At 38.9% G+C, this 20,896-nt stretch overlaps 2 protein-coding genes across 2 annotated transcripts in view; both read right to left on the bottom strand.

Moving 5' to 3' along the window:
• Positions 1-702: 702 nt before the first annotated feature.
• LOC108243841 (tripartite motif-containing protein 16-like) lies at positions 703-2,573 on the bottom strand. Its single transcript, XM_017429537.3, has one exon. It carries the CDS (start codon positions 2,516-2,518, stop codon positions 836-838), a length of 1,683 nt encoding a protein of 560 aa, XP_017285026.1. The 5' UTR covers positions 2,519-2,573; the 3' UTR covers positions 703-835.
• Positions 2,574-12,205: 9,632 nt separating this feature from the next.
• The window catches only part of vipr2 (vasoactive intestinal peptide receptor 2), a 33,321-nt gene continuing 24,630 nt past the window's right edge, over positions 12,206-20,896 (bottom strand). Inside the window, exons 6-13 of the mRNA XM_017429514.3 lie at positions 20,304-20,436; positions 19,881-20,031; positions 19,463-19,523; positions 18,008-18,077; positions 15,483-15,574; positions 14,493-14,622; positions 14,356-14,397; positions 12,206-13,456 (exon numbers count right to left, since the gene is read on the bottom strand). Coding sequence (XP_017285003.1) covers positions 13,283-13,456; positions 14,356-14,397; positions 14,493-14,622; positions 15,483-15,574; positions 18,008-18,077; positions 19,463-19,523; positions 19,881-20,031; positions 20,304-20,436 — 853 coding nt within the window. The 3' untranslated portion in view covers positions 12,206-13,282. The remainder of the gene's footprint in view (positions 13,457-14,355; positions 14,398-14,492; positions 14,623-15,482; positions 15,575-18,007; positions 18,078-19,462; positions 19,524-19,880; positions 20,032-20,303; positions 20,437-20,896) is intronic.

Here is a 20,896-nt window from a genome sequence, read left to right as displayed (position 1 = left end):
GCTGCCGGGGAGAGCGCTGCTGCTGGGGTCCGTCAGACTGCAGCCTTCAGCCCGGGAGCCTCAGGGGCGAGTGGCCCAATTTACAGGGCAGGGGGATCCAGGAAACAGCGAATATAAAGAAAAAATAACAACGCATTTACTAACTAAAACACACACAAAAAATTGCTGTTAAAATGATCATATATTATTAAGTATGGAAGCCCATTTCTGCCACTTTGAAGAAAAAAAGATCCTCTAAATCATAAATATGAGATAATATCTTAAAATTAGGGCTTAGCATTTCATAATTATAACTTAGCATCTTAAAACTATGACTTAGTATCTCATAGTTATGAGCTAAACAAAATCATAGCAGAAGTTTAAATCATAAATACATATATATATAGATATAGATATACATATACGTATATCTATATATATACATAAAAAACAATACAGTGAACCAAAGGAAAACAAATACTCCTTAGAAATTTTATTATGTGATACATGAGCATCCTATTTATATACAATTAAAATGTATTATTATTGATCTAAATGTAAACATCTTAACTTACAACCCCTTATATTTTTATTGATTTATGCAACAACAGCATGGGTTCTGCAAAAATAAATAAATAAATAGGCCACGACACAGAAACAAGAATATAGATATACATAAACATAAAGGTTTAACAACAAACTGTATTATTATTATTATTATTATTATTATTATTATTATTATCTTTTTATTTTTGGCCTAATCACCTAAAAATTTAAAAACATCAACTGCAAAACAGAACAACACTGCAGACACGTCACAACAGTCAACTCTCAGCAACAAATGAAAGAATTCAGTTTATTTCAGTTTACAGATTTCAGCTGAGACTCCAGGCCAGTAAATCCTAACTCCAGCGTGGAGCGGCTGAGTGAACGTGGTCTGGATTCTGTGGAGGAGAGTCATGGTTTCAGAGACGCTGTAGAAGGACAGAACACCTGCTCTGTGGTCCAGGTACACTCCGACTCTGGAGGAAGCAGAACCTGAGATGGAGGTGGAGATGTTGTTGTGCCAAACGTCAAAACGTCCACGGTAACAAGATAATGCCCAAGATTTATCATTAAGTCCAAATGAACTTTCATTCAACTCCCCTGCTCTGCTGATATCCTTGTATGAAACCGCTACACAAACTACTCCTACCCAACTCCTCTCCACCTCCCAGTAATGACGTCCAGTCAGACTCTCTCTGCTCAGAACCTGTTGGCTCACAATGAATCTGTCTGGATGATCAGAATAAAACTGAGGTTGATCCATCACTGTCACCTTTCTGTTCTCCTCAGACAGTAACAGCTGTATGTTTACTGTGTTTGGATCCAGGGTGATTTCACAGGAATATTTTAAGAATCCAGATCTGCTCTTTGGTTCTGGTTCTGGTTGTGGCAGTAAAACATCCACCTCAGAAACAGTCAGTGAGATGTTTGTCCATTCGTCCCTCAGAATGTCCTCTAGTTTGTCTCTGAGCTCCTTCACAGCTGCTGTCACGCCCTCAAAGTATCTCAGAGGTTTGGTCTTGATGCTGGATGAGTGTGGAGACTCACTGAGTGCTGACACTGAGGGGTAGTTGTGGAGAAACTGGTTGTGATCCTCTGTGTGTGAGAGCTGCTTCAGCTCAGCATCTCTCCTCTTCAGCTCAGTGATCTCCTGCTCCAGCTTCTCCTGAAGCTCTTTGACTCGACTCACTTCAGTTTCCTGCTGGGATCTGATCTGCTGCTTCATATCAGAGCTTCTCTTCTGGATGAGACGGATCAGCTGAGAGAAGATCTTCTCATTGTCCTCCACTGTTTTATCAGCAGAGTGATTGATGGCCTCCACCTCCTGTTGAAGCAGCTTCACATCTTTCTCTCTGTCCTGGATTCCCTGCTGGATTGTTTGTCGCCTCACCTCGAGCTCTCTCTGCCTCTCAGCTCTTTCTGCTGCAGCTGAGACTGTGTTGTGGCCTTTATGTTCATCCACAGGGCAGAGATAACAGATACACTTCTGATCAGTACGACAGAACATCTTCATCACCTCATCATGACGAGAGCAGATGTTCTCCTGCAGGTTCTTGGAGGGCTCCACCAGCTTGTGTTTCTGAAATGCAGCTGAATCATAATGAGGCTGAAGGTGTTTCTCACAGTAGGAGGCCAGACAGAACAAACAGGACTTGATGGCTTTCAGTTTTCTTCCAGAGCAGAAATCACAGGCCACATCTTCAGGTCCAGCATAGCAGTGATCAGCAGGAGCAGCTTGGAGTCCAGTCTTCTTCAGCTGCTCCACTAAAGCTGCTAACATGGTGTTTTTCTTCAGGACAGGCCTCGGTTTGAAGCTCTCTCTGCACTGAGGGCAGCTGTGGATTCTCCTCTGATCCTCTTCATCCCAGAAGTTTGTAATACAGCTCATACAGTAGCTGTGTCCACAGGGAATAGTCACCGGATCCTTCAGTAGATCCAAACAGATTGAACAGCAGAACTTTGTTCGGTCCAGCTGACTTTCTTGCTGCGCCATTTTCCTCTTCGCAGTAACTCTCAAATGGTTTCGGTTTCTGCTAACAGAAAGCACCTGTGAGCTCTGAAAGACAGCAGATCTTTGAGATACTCATATTTATAAGGAAGTAAAGCTCACCTGTAGCTGCACGCCCCACCATCCTGCTCACACCCATCATTGTGACAAAAGATCTGTGGAGGGGCGGTAACAGAGAAAAATGTAGGAGTGACTAAGAGGTTTTTTTCTTTTGTATTTATTTTTAAATAATAAAACCAAAACACTCCATTTCTTTTATTGCAGATCTCACAGAATCAGCTCCTCCCTGCATCCTCCTCCAGGGTGGAGGGAGGGAACAAGGAAGCAACTTTGAATGAGACAAAACTATATTTTACTTTCTTTTAGATCCTGCAGCAACAACTGAAGGGTTGGAGAAGTGTTTAAAGTTTTAAACTTGTTTTCAGTGGAAGGAAAATTCATCATATGAATGGAAATATTGGTTACTTAAATGTGCACGATTAAAACGCTTGTTAAACGTTTTAATGTTTATTGTTTATAGGACACTTGTACAAACACATTATATGATAAAATAAAATAATTGTTTATGTTAATTATTACTTTAATCCCTTCATTACATTTAAAAAATAGACTAAAAAGAAAAAAATTACACAAATTCTCAAACCTAAAAGTTGTAGTTTTCTGTTTAACCACCAGGGGGAGACAGAGCTCTACTAAAACTAAAATCATAAAGAGCATTCTTGTTTTATTTTTTTATTCATTTTTTTATTGTATTCTTAATATAGATATTTGAATTAATGATACAATGAGTTAAAAAGGTGTACAACTTAAAAAAAATGCTTCAGTTTTTCCAAGCAGGTAGACTTTCTTGAGTATTTTTGATAATTCTCCAGGTTTTCTAAAGGTCTTTTAAAGTTTTTTTTTTTTTGGACATGATCTCATTTTTTTAAATAAATTTTTCGTCATTGCTAAACCTGTTAGAGGAATAACTTTTCTTTTTATTATTACTGTTAGTTAAGCTACTTAACTCTGACCTATCATTCATTCAGGCATAAAAAAAAGCTCAAAAAACTCAACACTTTTCTGACAGAACCTGTTGATGTTTTTCAGATTGTTTTAAATGTCTCTCATCTGTAATCGTTCGTTGTCTTGAATGCCAAAGTTTTAAAAAAAGATCTTGCACTTTCAGTTAGTGCTCAGAGTCTGAGTTTGGGATCAGTCTCAGCTACTACCACACCAAATCTTAGCTGCATATTTTCAGATTTCTCTTCACTTGTTGCTGCTGCGCTGAGCGGTGAATAAAAGCATGTTGCATCTTTCAGCCTTTAGCTTCCTGGCCTCAGAATCATCTCATCAGCTGATGACACAACGAGCTGCGCTGCAGCACAGGACCTGCTTTGTACGCTTTAATTACTGAACCAAACCAGTTCCCAGAATATGGCCGACGAGGCCAGCGACCTGAGAGCCTCCTGAGCTCCTTATACACCACCTGAGCTGTGAGACACAGAAACACGATGACAGATAAACAAGCACGAAACGGTGCTGATGTCTCAGAAGGTTTGGCTTGGATGAAGTCTTCCATTTTGTTTCTCTGCTCCCAAAGACAACACACACTTAAATTATTGTTATCTTCTTTGTTTAATTTATGAGCACAAAGATGAATGCACCTATGAGGATAAATGAAATGAAGTTTTTTTTTGGATTGCTCCAGTTTCTAATTTTTGCAGAGTTGAAAAAAATCACTTTCAATTAAAAAAAGCAAAAGTGGCAAAAAAACATAAAACCATATGAAGGGATTTGATGCATCTGAGTAAAAACCTTTTTGCTTGACCAGGAAGCTTTAAAAACATCTTGTTGAGTTTTTTTAATCCAGATGACAACAATCCAGGCTTCTCACTCCTTGAAGGAACGTTTGTCGCCTGCAGCTTTGAATCCTGAGCTTGGGTGACGTGTTTGAAATGACTCTCAGCTACTACCACAGCAACTTTTAGCTCAATGTCTGTAAAACCGAGCAGGATTTATTAGCTGTGGTAGCCATTTTGAATCAGTTTGACTCTGCCTGCATGCTGAAGATCTCATGCATTTTATTAATGCTGAAATTCTGAGCAGGATTGACTCTCAGCTACTACCACACCAGATTTTAAATCAATATCTCTACAATTATAACCATTTTTGTGTTTGCTAGTTGTCTTTGTTTTATGGTGGCGGGTGACTCTGGTAGGAAAACTGTGATCAGATTAATCTGAAATGAGCAAAAGTGGACAGAAAATGAACAGAAAAACAGTCAAAATTCAATGAAAAACTTGAAAAGGCCTTCAGAATACCCAAAGATGAGAAGAAATGTTGGTTTTTTGAAAGGAAATGGGCGACAGGAACATTTCCAACTATTTGTCTCTCCTGTTTTACGTGACGCTCGTTTAGCACTCCTGATCTTCAGAATGAAGCAATCAAAAGGGCAATTATTTCAAGTTTTCAGCACCAATTAGAAATTCAAATCTTGTTTTGTCCTTCCTTTATTCCTAAAGAAGCCATCAATGAATTGGAAAAGTGATTCATTTCTGTGAACAAAGGCAGTTAAAAAGGCACTTTGTTCACCTGATCGTTTGATTTTGCGCTGCGAGTTCCTGACAGCAGATAATAATCTGCTTTCAGGTCTGCGTATAATCAGAGAAAAAGAGTCTTTAATTTGTGACGGCGACAGTGAGTGATGCTGTCATTTAAACACATCTGGATTTCATGTTTGGCACTGACATTATAATCATATCTAACCTTATTCTCACTGCTCGGAGCCGTTAAACTCTGAAGCTTTGATTAAAAACCTGAATCCACTCGTCGCCACTGAAGCTGAGTTTGACATCTTAACGGGCAAACTGGCTCCACGACGCCCCGCTGAAACATTTAAAAGTCAAAATGTTACTTTCACACACAGGACTGAGGAGAACACAAAGAACGATCAGCGTTAATCCAGCCATGATGCTCGACTTCTGCACCGTTTCTGGTTTCCTCTAAAAAGGCTGACAGAAATCAGAGTCCCTGCAGCCGTGACGAACCAAGGAGAACAAAAACCTTCAGGAAGTCAGTCATTTGCAGTTAAATTTGCCATCTGGATGCTGTTTTTGCTCACTGATATAGAAAGTTACTCCAACTCTGACTAACATGCCCCCCCCCCTCCCCCCTCCTGTGTGTCAGAACCGTCAACTAAAAACTGAAACATTAACTCAGTTAAAATCAACCTTTAACCTCAGAAAGACTGAGGGAGTCAGCACTCAGGCCTTCTTGTTTGTGGAAATTAGGACAATAAATTCAATGAAAAGGTTTTTCTGACACAAAGGGTTTGTTGTATCAATGCAAACTATTCTACCATCATTTTCTGCTCAGTCTCTTTTTATAACTAATTATTAGAAAATAATCTATTTGCAATTCAATAAACCAGCCAAAATGCAATAACAAAGCATTCATACTGTTTCTTTTCATTGTTTAATTATAAGTTATTGTGAATACAGAAGTGCCGTTTTCTCCATCTGAATTGGATTCTTTCAAATGATTTTTCCTTTTAAAAAGAGGCTGAAAGAAATCCTTTAAGAGAAGGAAGAAGGATGGTCATTTCTTGACTAAGTTAAGGTCAACAAAAGCTCAGAGGCACAAATTTGACTTTCATTCAGTTTTATTTTTAGCCTCCTCCAAGGTGACAAGGTAAAGTGTCGGCTGTGACTGGATGGTTGCAGGTTCAGGCGCTCGTCTCTGCAGACGTTGGCTGAAGAGGAGTGACAGCTCATCCTCCCCGAAGCCTCTGGTTGTTACCATGACGTCACGCTCCGACCCACGAACATCCAACAACATCCAGCCTCTGCTGAAGACACCATCACGCTGCCTCGGAGCTCGCTCAGTGTTTCAATGACACCGTCAGGGCCGGTGGAGAAGGAGGCGAAGCCGGAGCGCCGACTTATTAAAGAAAAAACAAACATTTATTCTTAAATAAAGAACGTGGCAGCAAAAATCCAAAAAGGAAACAAAACAAAGAGGCGAGGCAAGGCGAGGGGAACCAGACAACGAGAGACGACAATGAACCAGCAGCGTGGTGGAGAAAGTGACCGGGTTTTAAGCACTGAGGATAATCAGGTGAAGTGGGCACAGGTGAGTGAGAACAATTACTGACAGGTGAGAATGACCACAAGAACAAAACCAAAACCCAGATGACTGAACAACAATAAAATAAAAGAAACAATAACCCCTGAAAACAAAACATAAAGCCAAAACATAAAGCCATGAGGACACACTCATGAAGAAGACAGAACAGAACGATCCGCACAAATATCAGTTCAGTGTCTGAAAACTGCAGACTGACATTGTCAGGGTTTTGATTTATTCAACCTGCTAAGAAAGAATCACACCAGAGAGGCTCGTTGTCTTTTGTGAAGGCCTTCGCAAGAGGAGAAATTCCCAACAGCTCCTAACGGCGTGCTGTCCAGGAAGTTCTGCCCGCTTACTTGGGCTTTCCCTTTTAATAAAGGAAGAAGAAAAAAGGGGTTGAAGCCGGTCCAGATCATAACAAAAACACAGCTTAACCATAACACATCTCTGTTTGGGCGAGCCGGATGGTGTGGCGCCCGCCGTCTGACCTTCGCGTCTCACGTAGGCAGTTTTACACATGAGCACAAAGGCTGATAACTTTAAAAAACCCTAACAAACATCTTGTAGTACAACTGTAGAAGTTTAAAAAGGCTCTGATTGTTGCAAGTGTTGAGGTGCAGAGAGTCAGTCAGCACTCAGACTGTAGTCATCCAGCCGTCTCCTCCTGGGAACACGCCGCCGTCACATCTGTCACATGATCACACCAGCTGACACCAAACCAGCTTTCAGACCACAGGAACTGGCTCTAACTCCTGTTAAGATGCTTTTTGAATGTAGGGGGATGTAATATGTCCAGTGGCAAACACGTGTTGATATAGACTGAACAAGCTGAAATCTCACCTCTGCTTTTTTACAATTTGCTGACAAAGATTTGGTCATTTTTATTAAAACTAACCAAAACACCATCGTTTCATTCCAGGCTTCATGTACTCTGTGTGCACTAGAAGGAATACAAGCTGAATTATAATTAATGCCTGCAAAAACTGAAACAACTGGAGCAGGATTGTAAATAAATGAATAATAAAAGGTTAAAATAATCAGCGTGGATCAGATGGAACAATTAGCTGCTAAATTTAATGAAGATAATCTTTTTACGGTGGCACAGACTTAAAATCCACCATTTGTTTGTCACATTTATGAATAAAAAGGAAAGAAAACTGAATTTTGAACCCAGAGTTTATTCATTTTGGTACAGTGCAATGTTTAAAGTTATAAATAAACTGACAGAAAATCAAATCGTAGCGATTACGTCTCGTGATCATGTCTTATGTTGGGACTCGAGGCTTTTCCACTGACCTGAAACACGGACTGACCAACAGTTGGCCTTCAGGGATTAAATTACTTCTTATTCTGTTAAAGAATCAAACTTTAGTGGTTTGAAAGCTTTGTTTAGACTGCTGGCTGATAAAGAATCGGGTATGGAGACGGTTGGTGTCAACAGCCAGCAGCTAGGAGTTCAGTCCTGTCTTCAACGTAACCNACACACACACAAACACACACGCACACACACACACACACACACACACACAGCACATCTTCTCCTTCCCAATTAGTAACGTCTTTGCCTCAAGTCAGTCTGTCAGCTCCAATCAAAGCAGCCCGTCGTCTCAGAGATGACTGAACATCCAGCTCGGCGCCTCGGGGCTCGGAGGACGGAGGATCCAACACATGGGAAGGACACCAGAGAGGAGGAGGAGGAGGAGGAGGAAGATCAGGGAAAACCGGCAGTAGTTCTCTTTTTGGTCCAAAGCATTTTCTTAAAAGCTGTTTTGGATTTTCTGTCAGAGTTTAAGCAGAAAATCTGCTTTATTTTAAAGCTCTGGTTGAAGATTTTTGTTTTCTTTTTACTTTAACTGAAAAGTCAGAATCAAAATGAAAAATTACAAATACTATAGTATAAAAACTCAGAATGTATATATATATATATATATATATATATATATATATATATATATATATATATATAATCTTTTTATAGCTCATAATTCACAGCTGAGTGCCTGCATAAAAGGGATTTTAACACGAGCAGTCATAGCATCTCATTTTGCAGCATTAGTTTATAAATAACAGTTTTTTCTGTATTTATACGTTAAAAGTGCATTTTTTAATGAATGACTCATCACCTTGTGGTTCAGGGGGACGAGCTGCAGAATTCTGCTCGACAATAAAAACTACATTTAGAGCAGAAAAACGGCAACAGCTCCATTGACAAACCCAGAAGGGCACACACACACACACACCGGTAAATTCTGCTTTATTAAGACACACACACTTAGTGATGACCAGTTAATGAACCAGCTGCTCTACAGCCTCTTATTTCCAACAAACGCCTAAATCAGTGAGGTATTTATTTTTTATTAGTTGGTCACAAAAGATTGTGTCTTGGTAGGTTCTGACCCAGACTGACAGAAATAAGGAGAGTTATTGACAGATTATTACTGAACTTTATGCTCTGGGAATAACTTCTAAAATAAATAATAAAACATTATTTGACTCAAACGTTGATGTTGATCTGCTGAAGCTGCAACCAGAAGAGAGCCAATCCAAACAAACGGTTCAGTTTCAGTTTTGTTTTGTTCTGCAGCAATTTTTAAAAACATATTGAGTCAAAAAGGCTGTTTGACAAACTAAAGCTTCAGAAATGTGCCCGCTGGTTTCTACAGCTGAAACTGGGAAATATTCTCCTGTTTTAGCCTTTTCTCCTCACATTATTTGTATTAAATTAAACTGTGTGCGAGACAGAGAAGTCTAGTTTTATTGGTAATTTTCTTTTTATATTACCTGTTTTAGGCTTTTCCATTTTTTCCCTGTCTGAAAATCCTGACCAAGAATCAGGTTTGTAAATGAGCTTTTAGCTAAATAACTTGTTTATGCACAAAGCAATGAAAGAATCATTTTAACATGTAACATGTCTTTTAAATTAAAAAAAGTACAATAGTTTAATTTTAATTTGAAGGAGTTTCCACTGACTGTCAGGAAGCCAAGCTGCTGAAAATGTTAAAAAAGAAAAATTCACGCAGTGCAGTGCTTAGAAAGATAACTTTTATCAATCAGCTTTTACATGACATTCATGGTGTCTCAGTACAAATACATGAATTTAAAAAGACAACACTCAGCATTAATTATGAATTCCTCATCCTGACTGCTTGTTCTCTACATGTCCAGTGATGAAGTGACATGGTGACAAAGTTTACAACACTTCTCTTAAGGCGTACAGCTGGATAATACAACGTCACCATTTATTTTCCTTTAAACCTTTCAAAAATGTCTCAGAAATGTTTGCTACGGCCTCTAATATTCAGAATAAAAACGGAAACATTTCATTTATTCACTTAGCAGCTGATAAAAACAAAAAGGTGATCAACAAATTTCTCTTTATGGACTAAAAAGTGGAAAAAGAAAATATTAATTTAGTAAAACTATTCATATCATCTTCCAACCCTAATAGCAACAAATAAAACGGTCAAATGCATCAATATGAGGAAGTAACTTCTGCTTTTTGGGATCACACAACTGCTAAACAAAAGTCTTTATTTTATTAAACATAAGCACGCTTTCCCTTTAAGCTTAAGTTTATTTTTGCAAAGCTCAACAAACTTAATCTATAGTCTATATTAACTGTTATGCAGATGATACTCAGGTTTATTTTTGTTGCAGATTTTTTTTTACCCACCAGTACGGAGGCCATTTAAAACCCATTAGATGTTTATATATGATTGTGATTTTGTGAAAGTTTATTTTACTAAAATGGGCTGATTGCCACTTGAATAAAATACCCATCTATCTATCTATCTATCTATCTATCTATCTATCTATCTATCTATCTATCTATCTATCTATCTATCTATCTATCTATCTATCTATCTATCTATCTATCTATCTATCTATCTATCTATCTATCTATCTATCTATCTATCTATCTATCTATCTATCTATCTATCTAATTTGTGTTAAATGGCATTTTTCAAGGCATAACAAAAGCAGTCTCTTTTATATTAAGCAGGAATTAAATTTAGGTAGATTAAAAGTGAAACCAACCAAAAATAAAGTTATTGGCACTCGAGACATTAAATAAATGTCATTAAAAGTTATTTTAAATGTGAAAAAGTAACAAGCTGGTGGTTTTACAGCGTATGCCTCAGATTAAGTGTCAGTAATTATTATTCTTTTTGTCCTATGGAAATAATTTAACACAACATGTAAAATAAATAGCAGAAACCAAAGGTTTTTACTAATTTGACTGAAACGTAAAGTACCTTAAAGTCCAAAACAAACTGACAGCCATTTAGAAAAAGAAATGAAAAAGGCAAACACACTGCTGAGCTGTTCCAAAGACTTTTATGTCCCCATCAAACATTTCTGCTTTAAATGGTTCAAATGTTGAAGCAAAACAAATTAAAGCACAGTTTAAATGGTGTTTAGCATTTTAATCATTTAAAGGTACAGCTTGTAATACCGTAACCTTTTTACATTTGTGAGTTTAAAGGGCTTTAATTGGTTTCACCGTGTCCAAATGTTCAACAAATTTAAGGCTTTCAAGGAACAGAAGGTTGGTTTATGTTAAATGGTAAAAACAGAGGTAAAACTAACCTCCGTTTTAATACTTTTACTCGAGTATTTTGTTTCATGTGAGCTTTAGAAAACCCATATGTGTGCAGACTAGTTCCAACTTTCCAAAATAAACAAAAGCAAAAGATGATGTTTGAAATCATTCTGTAAGCTCCCCTTTAAATTAAATAACATCTTTAGTCTGAAAAACTACATTTTTATCACATTGTTTTACAGCAGTGAGCAGAATATTCAAAACAGACAAAGAATCGTAACATGCACAGCACTTCTTAACAAGAGCAGTTCATTAAATGTACATTAAAGTGATGTATTTTCCTGAACAGACTCTGAAATGGTAGAAAAACGACTGTAAACAGCAGCGTTTTTAACACGAGCTCAGACAAACTGAGCTCTTGTGCTGACCTGGGTCAAACACGCCGCTGTGAGCGATAAAGTCGTGTAGTTAGGCTGAAAAAAGAAGAACTGGAAAGAAAACGGAGAAAGTTTGAAAATCACCTCTTTAAGTACCTGCAGTGGAGACATAAAAACTTTTCTCTGATTCTGCTCATTAGTGAAGCTAAAAAAGGTGACTGAACAGAAACGGCTTTCATAATAAAATGGATCCACTTGATTTTATGCCTGAGGTTTTCAGATTGAACGATAAACGAGGTCTCTGTTAAAGCCAACACGATTCTCTGAAACTTTCACAATAATGAGCAACAAAGTTAACAACTTTTCATTAAATCTGACTTGCATAATATCTTTAAGCTTTACATCACTGTTCAGTTTATGATGGTTAATTAGCATGTTATTTAATTTGTAAATAGTTGAGACCAAAATGTCTTCTGAGTATCAGGGATCCTGAGTACCATCCATGGTACTTGTACCACAGTTTGAGAACCATGGCTCTAACCAGGGGTGTCCAACCCTGGTCCTCGAGGGCCACCATCCTGCATGTTTTAGTCATTTTCCTGCTCTTCAGCAGGTCTTCATGTTCTGTAGAAGCCTGTTAATCACTCATTGATTTAAATCAGGTGTTTTGGAGCAGAGAAACAAGGAAAACCTGCAGGATGGTGGCCCTCCAGGACCAGGATTGGACACCCCTGCCCTATCTGGGCCTGTAATGAGTAAAATGGAGCCCGCTGTGTTCTTAATATGTGTCTGAAATCCTGCAGCAAACATGCAGGTTCTGGCTCCAGAGTCGTCATCCAGCCTGAAGGAAGCCGATCAGTTTGACAAAAACCACCAATCACAGACTCTTCTGGTCTCCCCTGTTCACACTGATGACTTTTTGATATCATCGCCTTTAAATAAATACTGCAGGTTTCTTTGACTTACTGCAGGTTGTAGGTTCTTTGCAACAATTCAGTCATAAAAGCCTTAAATTACACAATAATCTCCAATCAGCTGATGTTGACGAGCGTCTGCCAGTAAAACTCTGATCTGCTCCTTTACACTTTGTGAGGCTGATAAATAGTCCACACTTCCATGGCCTCCAGCTTCTAAAGCACTTACAAAGTTTCTCATGCACACATACATTCATACAGTGCTTTATATATATATTTTACACCCTATATACAGCATTTTTATATCTCACTTACACACCAAACAGGGGAAACAGGGGGTTCAGGAGATCGAACCCCTGACCCTCCGATGGGAAGATGGCCTCCCTTCCCTCCTTATCCTCTGCAGCATCCATCACAGAGAACATTTATTAGCATTTTTTTATAATTCTTTAAAAGTTTCCTGTATAAATCTGGTTTGGTGGCCAGAAGTATTGATGACACGAAATCTTTACAAGAAAAAAAAAGCTGATAGTTTTTAACATATTTCAACACAATTAGAGTAGCACTATTCAAATTTTTGAGAAATTTACATTATTTATAAGTTTAATAAGAACATTCAAGTAGGTAACTGTTATACCTTTAGGACATCCATTTAAATATGAGGTTCCAGATGCTTTAACTGTTCAAACAATGAACCATGAGATAAAAAGTTAAACAGTGGATCCGAACGCAGGAAGCACTCCCACAACCTTTCAGATCTGTAACACTGTTTGACCCAGGTCAACCTGTTCTGGGCGTTTTCTCCTCACAACATGGTGGTCTCCGACTGCAGGATGGACGGAGCTCGGGAGTTACGGTGAAACTGCATCATGTGCTCCGAACCGTCCCTGGAGGCAAAGTTGCTGCTGAAATGACGAGCTCTGCTCAGGTGGCAGTTCAGACAAACGCTCTGCCATTTTCTTTTCAACTCCCCTTGAACCTGAAACAATAATTATATAAAAGTTAGACAGTGTTTTTTTAATCTATCACTGTTATACTGCCATCAGTATTCTTTATGCCTGCTTTGAATTTATGCTTCAGAGCAGTGGTGTCCAATCCTGGTCCTCAGGGCCTCCATCCTGCAGGTTTTACTTGTTTCTCTGCTCCAACACACCTGATTCAGAGGTTAAATCACCTCTTCATGTTCTGCAGAAGCCTGTTAATCACCCATTGATTTAAATCAGGTGTTGGAGCAGAGAAACAAGGAAAACCTGCAGGATGGTGGCCCTCAAGGACCAGGATTGGGGACCACTGCTTCAGAGAAGGTTGATGGAAACAAAGTTTAGAAAATATGTTTTTAAGCTTCCCTGAGGTGACATTAAAAAGAAATCCTCCCTCTTTAACCCTCCCATGGCCTTTGGGTCAAATTGGCCTGAAGTTATAAGAGCTTCTCTACGTCTCTTCATCTCCCTCTCCTTTGAAAGCTTCAGGAGGGTTAAGAGCATGCTCCTAAAGCCCAGATCCTGCTATATAAAGTTGTGTGGCCAGTCTGAATTACTTGGAAAAATAAAAACTGTTGCTGTTTTTTTCATTTGGAAAGAGCACTAACACGGTTTGTAGACCACTTTGTCTGTGAACCACTAAATCTGAAAATTTCCTCCTGATTCTGCTGCTTAGTGAAGCCTAAAACAATGAACCAAAGTAAACTGCTTTCAAAATTAAACTAAATTAATAATGACAAATTTTATCTGCAGACAAACAACTTCTAGACTAAATTCCTGCCCATGAAATATTTTCGCCAAAACCAGATCAAAATGAAGTGATTCTTAAATGACTATGTTACACAATCTTTATTATTATTATATCTCCTAAAACTAAAGGGGAAAAAAGACAACTTACCTCACTGTTCAGGAAACAGTAGAGAATGGTCACAACCAAACCCTGGGAATAAAAAACAAACAAACAAAAAGATGACAGAATTGAGTAAAAGGTGCAAAAGACGGCGTGCAGAAAGAAAAAAAGCCCTTCTATCACACCTGAAAGGACCCGAGTGCCAGGTCAAAGAAGATTTTATAATCTTCGGCGATGGACTCGCTGAGGCACACGAAGACCACGTAGTGGATCCCAAACAGAGGGATGAGCAGCAGGGTGGACTTGGCCAACCTCCTGAGACAAAAACACAGACCCAGGAGTTTCAAACAGGAAGTTTTTACTGTTCTGCACCGAATTTACTCGTGTCAACGTCCTGTTAATGAAAACGTTTGTCAAACTGACAGGAAGTGATGCAACTGGACGTAAAATCATTTGTTAGCAATTATAGGATCTATATTAATGAAGGATTTCTTGACTCAGTATTGATAGCAGCAATGATGTGTTTTTGTCACGTTGGATCCCTCCATGTAAAGTAGATGTAATATTTGTGGACATCTGAGATGTTTTTTGTTTTTTAAAATGCCAGAAAAGAAGCTAAAATCAGATGTTGGAGTATCACACTTCCCCTGTCAGCTCAGTCTTTATTTACTGCACTAACACGAACAAACCGGATATATCTCAGCTTTTCATCACCTCCTGCCTTGAAATCTCAGACCTCCTTAACTGCACGACGTAAGAATACCTGACAACTCGACACGCCTCAGATTCCTCCGCAGGCTAAAGCTGCCTGAAGATTAAAGTCACCACGTCTGACTGCAAAGACTCGGACAGGAGAACGGTGAAACGAAGGATTTACCCTCGGTGTTTAAAGGCTGCATCACCAAATCCTGTCCTGTTGAATGAGCGTTAACATCATTCTTACCTGCCTGGACAGCTGGAAGACAAAAAACGTTCTGGAAGTCTCTGTTGATCTGTTTTTTCTATATTTTCTCATGCATTCAACTAAAACCTTTATTTATAGGCAGATGAAACAGGTAGAGCATTTGCTCAGTAACATAAATGTTGACACAGATTATCAATGTTTCTTATTTAGTGTTATTATGTAGGCAAAAAAAAACCCAGATTATTTATCTGTGGTGCTGTTTGTAAATCACCTGTATTGTGATTGGTCGTTGCCTCCGATGTCGGGACACCGCAGCTTCTGAACCAGAATCCGAATGATGTTGATGAACTGGATGAAGTTGACCTAAAAGAACAACAATAAATAACTGGATGTTTGAGAGAAAAATCACAGTTTTTAGACAGGAGATATTAAACGACACCAGTGAGAAAAATGCAACAAACTGAACTTTTATCCAGAGTGTGATGTCACATGTTTTAAACAGTTGGATGTAAATTTTGTGAAACTCTTATAGCTTCAATTTTCAACAACCTAAGAAGCAAATTTAACATAACTGCTCATGACATCAAATTAAAAGTCTTTACCATGTTTTTTATACTCTATATTAAAAATATACATGGATAACAGTTTAACTGATGACTACGTGTGCGTTTGATTGGTTGCCCTGTGATGAACTGGTGACCTGTGCAGGTACCCCACCTCTGACCCATTGACCCCTGGAGAAAAGCCCCAGCTCCCAGAACCTGAACAGAATCTGGTCCATTCGTACCCCCACTAAACCATCTCCTGACTTTGACGTTTCATACAATCAGAGGATGAAACACCCATGCACCCATTAAACACATGCACATTTAGACCCATTTAATGTGCTAATTGGAAATCCAAAACTGCTCCGGTGAAAGCGTTCACGAAAGGAGACAGAAAGGGAGACAGACAGGTGGATAAATATAACCAAACAATCTGCAGCTCTCCTCGAGATGACAACCAGTCTGCCTGCTTCCGTTTTTCAGACGTGGAGATAAACCTCTTCCAATTAAGTTTCTTTTGGGTTTCACAAAGAGACGAGAAGCTGATATTTATCCATACTGTGTGATGCACACAATGAGGCAGAAGAAAAGTCAGCTTTAGCTAAAAAAAAAAAGGTTTCAAGTCAACACTAAAGATTTACAGCAGCTGGAGTTGGAGTCTTGATTTTAACTTAATATTTGCTCATATTAATACACATTAGCAGCATTGAATAAAACTGATTCTGTCTGTTTTGGATCCTGAAATGATTCCACTTTAGTTTGTCTTGGTTTAATCCATTCTCAGATGTTCCTGGTTTGTTATGACATGATAGAGTAAGGCAGGATATGCCCCCTGCTGGCCTGTTTTTTGCCAGTCATAACCCCTCTTGTGATGTGCTTTTTTTGTGTGTATCCTGCACAATTTGAGTCCTGTCTGCAGAAGTCAAACACAAACTGATTGTGTGTTTGTTTCTCTAGGAATCATCAGACAGCAGCAGCAGCACTGCAGAGGAAGAGGATGTGAAAGGTAATTACAGACACCTTGTCTTCAGTTTAAAGGTGTACATCAGTAGATTATATTATCGGGGTTGAGGAGGCTGCCGAGGTGGGCCCAAAGCGGACCGGGGTACAAAGACCTGTGGCAGATGGCTCCAGGTTTCTACCCAGAACGTGTGTGATGACCAAAGCTGCAAATACAATGTGGTGGAAGAACAATCTGACCGGAGATGATCAGACAAGTACAGAAAATGGTTGGATGGATGCATGGTAAAGGTAGGATCTCACTGGGCTGAACGGCATTCAGGATGGAGTCTCCAAAATGTCTCCCAGGTTCCTTACAGGAGTCACAGAGGTGCACAATCTGGTTGCTTGAATTTTCAAATTAGTCGCAGGTTGTCACTGGTGCTTCAAACTCTAAATTGACCCCAGCGTGATTCATAATCGTCTTTCTGTGTCCTTATGGTGGAATGACAACATATCCGGAGCGTACCCCCACCTCTCCAGCTCCCCGTGAGTCTTTAATTGATCAGGTAAAGAAAATAAATGGATGGATATGAATTCTGTGCTGACAATTAAAACTCCTATTATCAAAAAGTGATGCCCAATTTTAATAAGGTAAGAAAACAGCATCAATTCCAGTCCTAATTCATTGATGTTATTGTTAAAAACAACATCTAGTTATCCTGGAATGTGTTTTCTTTCAAAGCTTTACAAATGATTAAAATGACATTCATGTTTCTATAGCAGCAGCTTAAATGTGTCTCCTTACAGCGCGATGACCCAGATTACCTGCTGGGAGGAACTCACGGAGACCTTTAAAGGTTGGGAGAGCTTCCAGTCAGCAGGAAGTCATGTGACTTTAATCCCTTCAGACGAGGAAAGCTCGCGCCTCACACCACAGCTACAGGAAGCTACAAACCCAAACCTCATTAAACCCCAAACGTCACAAAACTCAGGTCTATACTGATGCAACTGGAACATCTTTTTGTTGATAAGCAGCAGGAAATGGAGATTTTACAACAAATTCTACTGAACGCACAGCTGTGTCACACAAGAATCCCATAAATGAGACATTCTGCTCAAGTAAAATAAACAATACAGCAAATATTTAAAGCAGAAAATTGGAAACTGTCCTTAAAATTTATTACCTGTGATTATAAAAGTTAAATATTAAAGAAAAAAGTTGATTTCAGAGACTGATCACCTTTTCCCGCCTGCAGTGTTCAGGTGTTCCACCTGTAAACAAACATGAAGATAAACAACCTCCACCCACCATGATGGAGAATCCGATTGGCCCGTTGATCACCCAGTTGGGAATGGGATTATCGTTTCTTTCCCAGCACCTGCAGACAATAATCTCTCTTTGTTATGCAGTCGGTCCAGCAGCAACAGGAGGAATAAAGGCTTTCCAGTTTGAACAAGAAGACGTTTGTCTCTCAAATGTCTAAAATCTAAGTTTCTAAGTTATTCTGTTTCATCAGAGGTGTTTCTGGTCCTTAAAGTTGCTATTAAGTAGTTCTACTTTAAGATTTAATGAGAAAAATATGCTTCAAAAGATCAATACTTAAGATTAAAATACATTTAACTGTGTTTATTCCTCTCATCATGGACAACAAGTCCTGTGGATTTGGAAACATTTGCCAAATATTTCAGCTGGTTTTCCCCCAATAACATAACAACAAATTAATTAAATTTTTTTATTTGTACATTGGGAGGTTTGTTTCTGTCTCCGGTTTCCAGCTGTAAACTTTGCTTCTTAACAAAAAGAAACAAAAGTTTAGTTTCAGAACTTAAGTTTTTCCACTAAAATATCACTTTTTTTATTTTAGTGTTTTATTTAAATGTCAGATTTTGTCTAGTTTGTTTTATTAACAGGTCCCTTAAAGAAATAGACCTAATAAATAATAAATCTTTAACAGAATTCCAAACTTTGATTTTATTTCACGATAAATTTAAATTAGCATGAAATGACTGCAGATATAAAGTTGAGACTCTGACAATCTGAGTTTTGTTTGAGAAATATTTGACTCGGTGCCTAAAGAAGCATCTCTCTAAGCTGGACTTCGAGTTCAGACACTTTAACTCGTGTTTCCTTCACTCTTATGGTCAAAAAGAAAAAACCGCAGCGAGGTTCAGAGAAGCAGATCGGCCAACAAACCGACAGCTTCTCCTTCAGGCTCAGAGTCCACGTCCCGACAATCTGCCTGTCAGTTCGTCTCAGCGTCAGCAGTCAGCCGAAAACTCCTCAACTCCTGGACCAATTTAAGGTCATTATCAGGAAACCCTCCTCAGCCAGTATCATAGTCTTATAAAGAGACAAAAAGCCTGAAACTACTGTAGTTGTTAGACTTTTACTGACAAACTGAACAAACCAACAATTTGTGGCTAAATGACTGCAGCACTGATGTGATTGTTTTCATATTCCTGCAGGAAATATGAAGTCAAAATGATGATTTTTGTGAATTAATCTGCTTTTCTGCCTCATCTGAGCTCTAAAGATGTAAAAAAATGATTTTAAGCAGTTTAAATTCATTCTTTAATTAATTTCCTCTTGATTCTTGCAGGTTTTGCTTTCTTTCTCCATCCTTGTTGAGGTTTGTTGTTTTTTTATCAGCTTACATTTAGGCAGAAGTGTTTTTTTTTGTTTGTTTTAAACTCAAACCTGCAGATCTGGCTGTTAGGGAGATCTGGAAACGCTAACGGCTGATTGGTTGGAAGTGTTTCTTACCCCGTGTCTTCCAGATAAATCCGTGTTGTCACCCACACAGAGACGAAGACGGTGGGGATCCCTGCATGAAAGAGACCCAGATCAAACTTCATGTTTGCATTTCAACACATCTACTGATCTTCAGACATGAATATGAAGGAGTTTGTCTCGTTACAGAGAAAAGTTCTGCTGGGAAACAGAGTCCGAACCTTTTTACTTTCTCTTGGTTCAGACACGTTCCACCCACCTAAACGCTGTTAGAAACAAATCAAACAAACCTCCCGGAGTTCTTTGTAAGAAAGTCTGCAACATTAAAAACGCAGGAATAATTGGAGCAAACGTCTTTCTGCTTGTGCGCTCATTTTCTGACCTCCAGTGAGGAGAATTTATTACCTGTAAGAACATGAAAATAACTCATGCTTTTATTTTGGCGTCCTACCCCAGCCGATGAACATGTAGACGATGAAATGCTGGTTTTCAGAGAAGATGACGACCAGCAGAGTGTGGAGGTAGAGGCCCTCCACCAGCAGCCAGAAGAAGTTGGCCATGATGAAATACTGGAAAAACACCAGGCTGGCTTTACACCCCACCTGATGGAAACAAAGAGCTGAGGTTGGGGATGAATTTGTGTAAAATGTTGACATTTAGGCTTTCTGTCAGAATGCTGTCCACTGAATGACCACTGAGACCTCATTTTTTTAATTCTAATATGTGGGTGTGAGTTTTAAAAGGTGTTTCTAAGGTCATGACTGTCATGTATGTCCTGAGCCTCCTTTTCCTGCCTGAGCGGTGGAGAGGCGGACGTGTGTGCAGCTTCATGTCCTGCAGACATGCCGAGCAGGTTTGGAGGTTGTCTTCTCACCAGAGACGGCTGGTTGGAGCACTGCGAGCTCCGGCTGAACAGGATGTCATCCTTCACTAACACGGCCACGGCTCTCAGGATGAAGGAGATGAAGAGGTTGAGGTGGATGTAGTTCCTGGTGCAGTGGAGCTTCCTGCACAAATGTTACAAAAGAAGGACACTTTGAAACCAAAGCTGCTCTGGTTTCTGTAATTAACTCTTTGTTTTTAATTGAGCCACTTCATCAGGTGTTGGAGGTCATTTTAATAACATGCAAAACTCTCCCAGCAGTAATGATTCCATTTAAAGTGATTTTAAATCGTAACCCATTGCTGTAAATTTCACACTGCGATAAAAATAAGAAACTAAAGAATGAATTCAGCATAAATTCATAAGTTGAATAAAAAAAGCCAAAAGGTCAGCATGTGAATAACTTGATATATTTTTTCTTTAAATTGATTTAAAGACAAAAACACTGCATGTTCCCAAACTCATGATCTCACAAATTTTCTCCATCAGATGTTGGAATTTAAAAAAAGAAAAAGGCTAAAATTATGCGTCCCCTGGTCAGATCTATCCAGCGAATTATGTGACAAAGGTCAAGTAATCCTTCA

The sequence above is a fragment of the Kryptolebias marmoratus genome, linkage group LG20, assembly GCF_001649575.2.
Source record: "Kryptolebias marmoratus isolate JLee-2015 linkage group LG20, ASM164957v2, whole genome shotgun sequence".
In the NCBI taxonomy this organism is placed as follows: domain Eukaryota; kingdom Metazoa; phylum Chordata; class Actinopteri; order Cyprinodontiformes; family Rivulidae; genus Kryptolebias; species Kryptolebias marmoratus.
The sequence above is the reverse complement of the archived record's forward strand: the minus strand, read 5'-3'. Positions and strand labels throughout refer to the sequence as shown.

Excerpts from the sequence above, each read along its gene's own strand:
- LOC108243841 (XM_017429537.3), bottom strand. The coding sequence starts at position 2,518 with ATGGCGCAGCAAGAAAGTCAGCTGGACCGAACAAAGTTCTGCTGTTCA.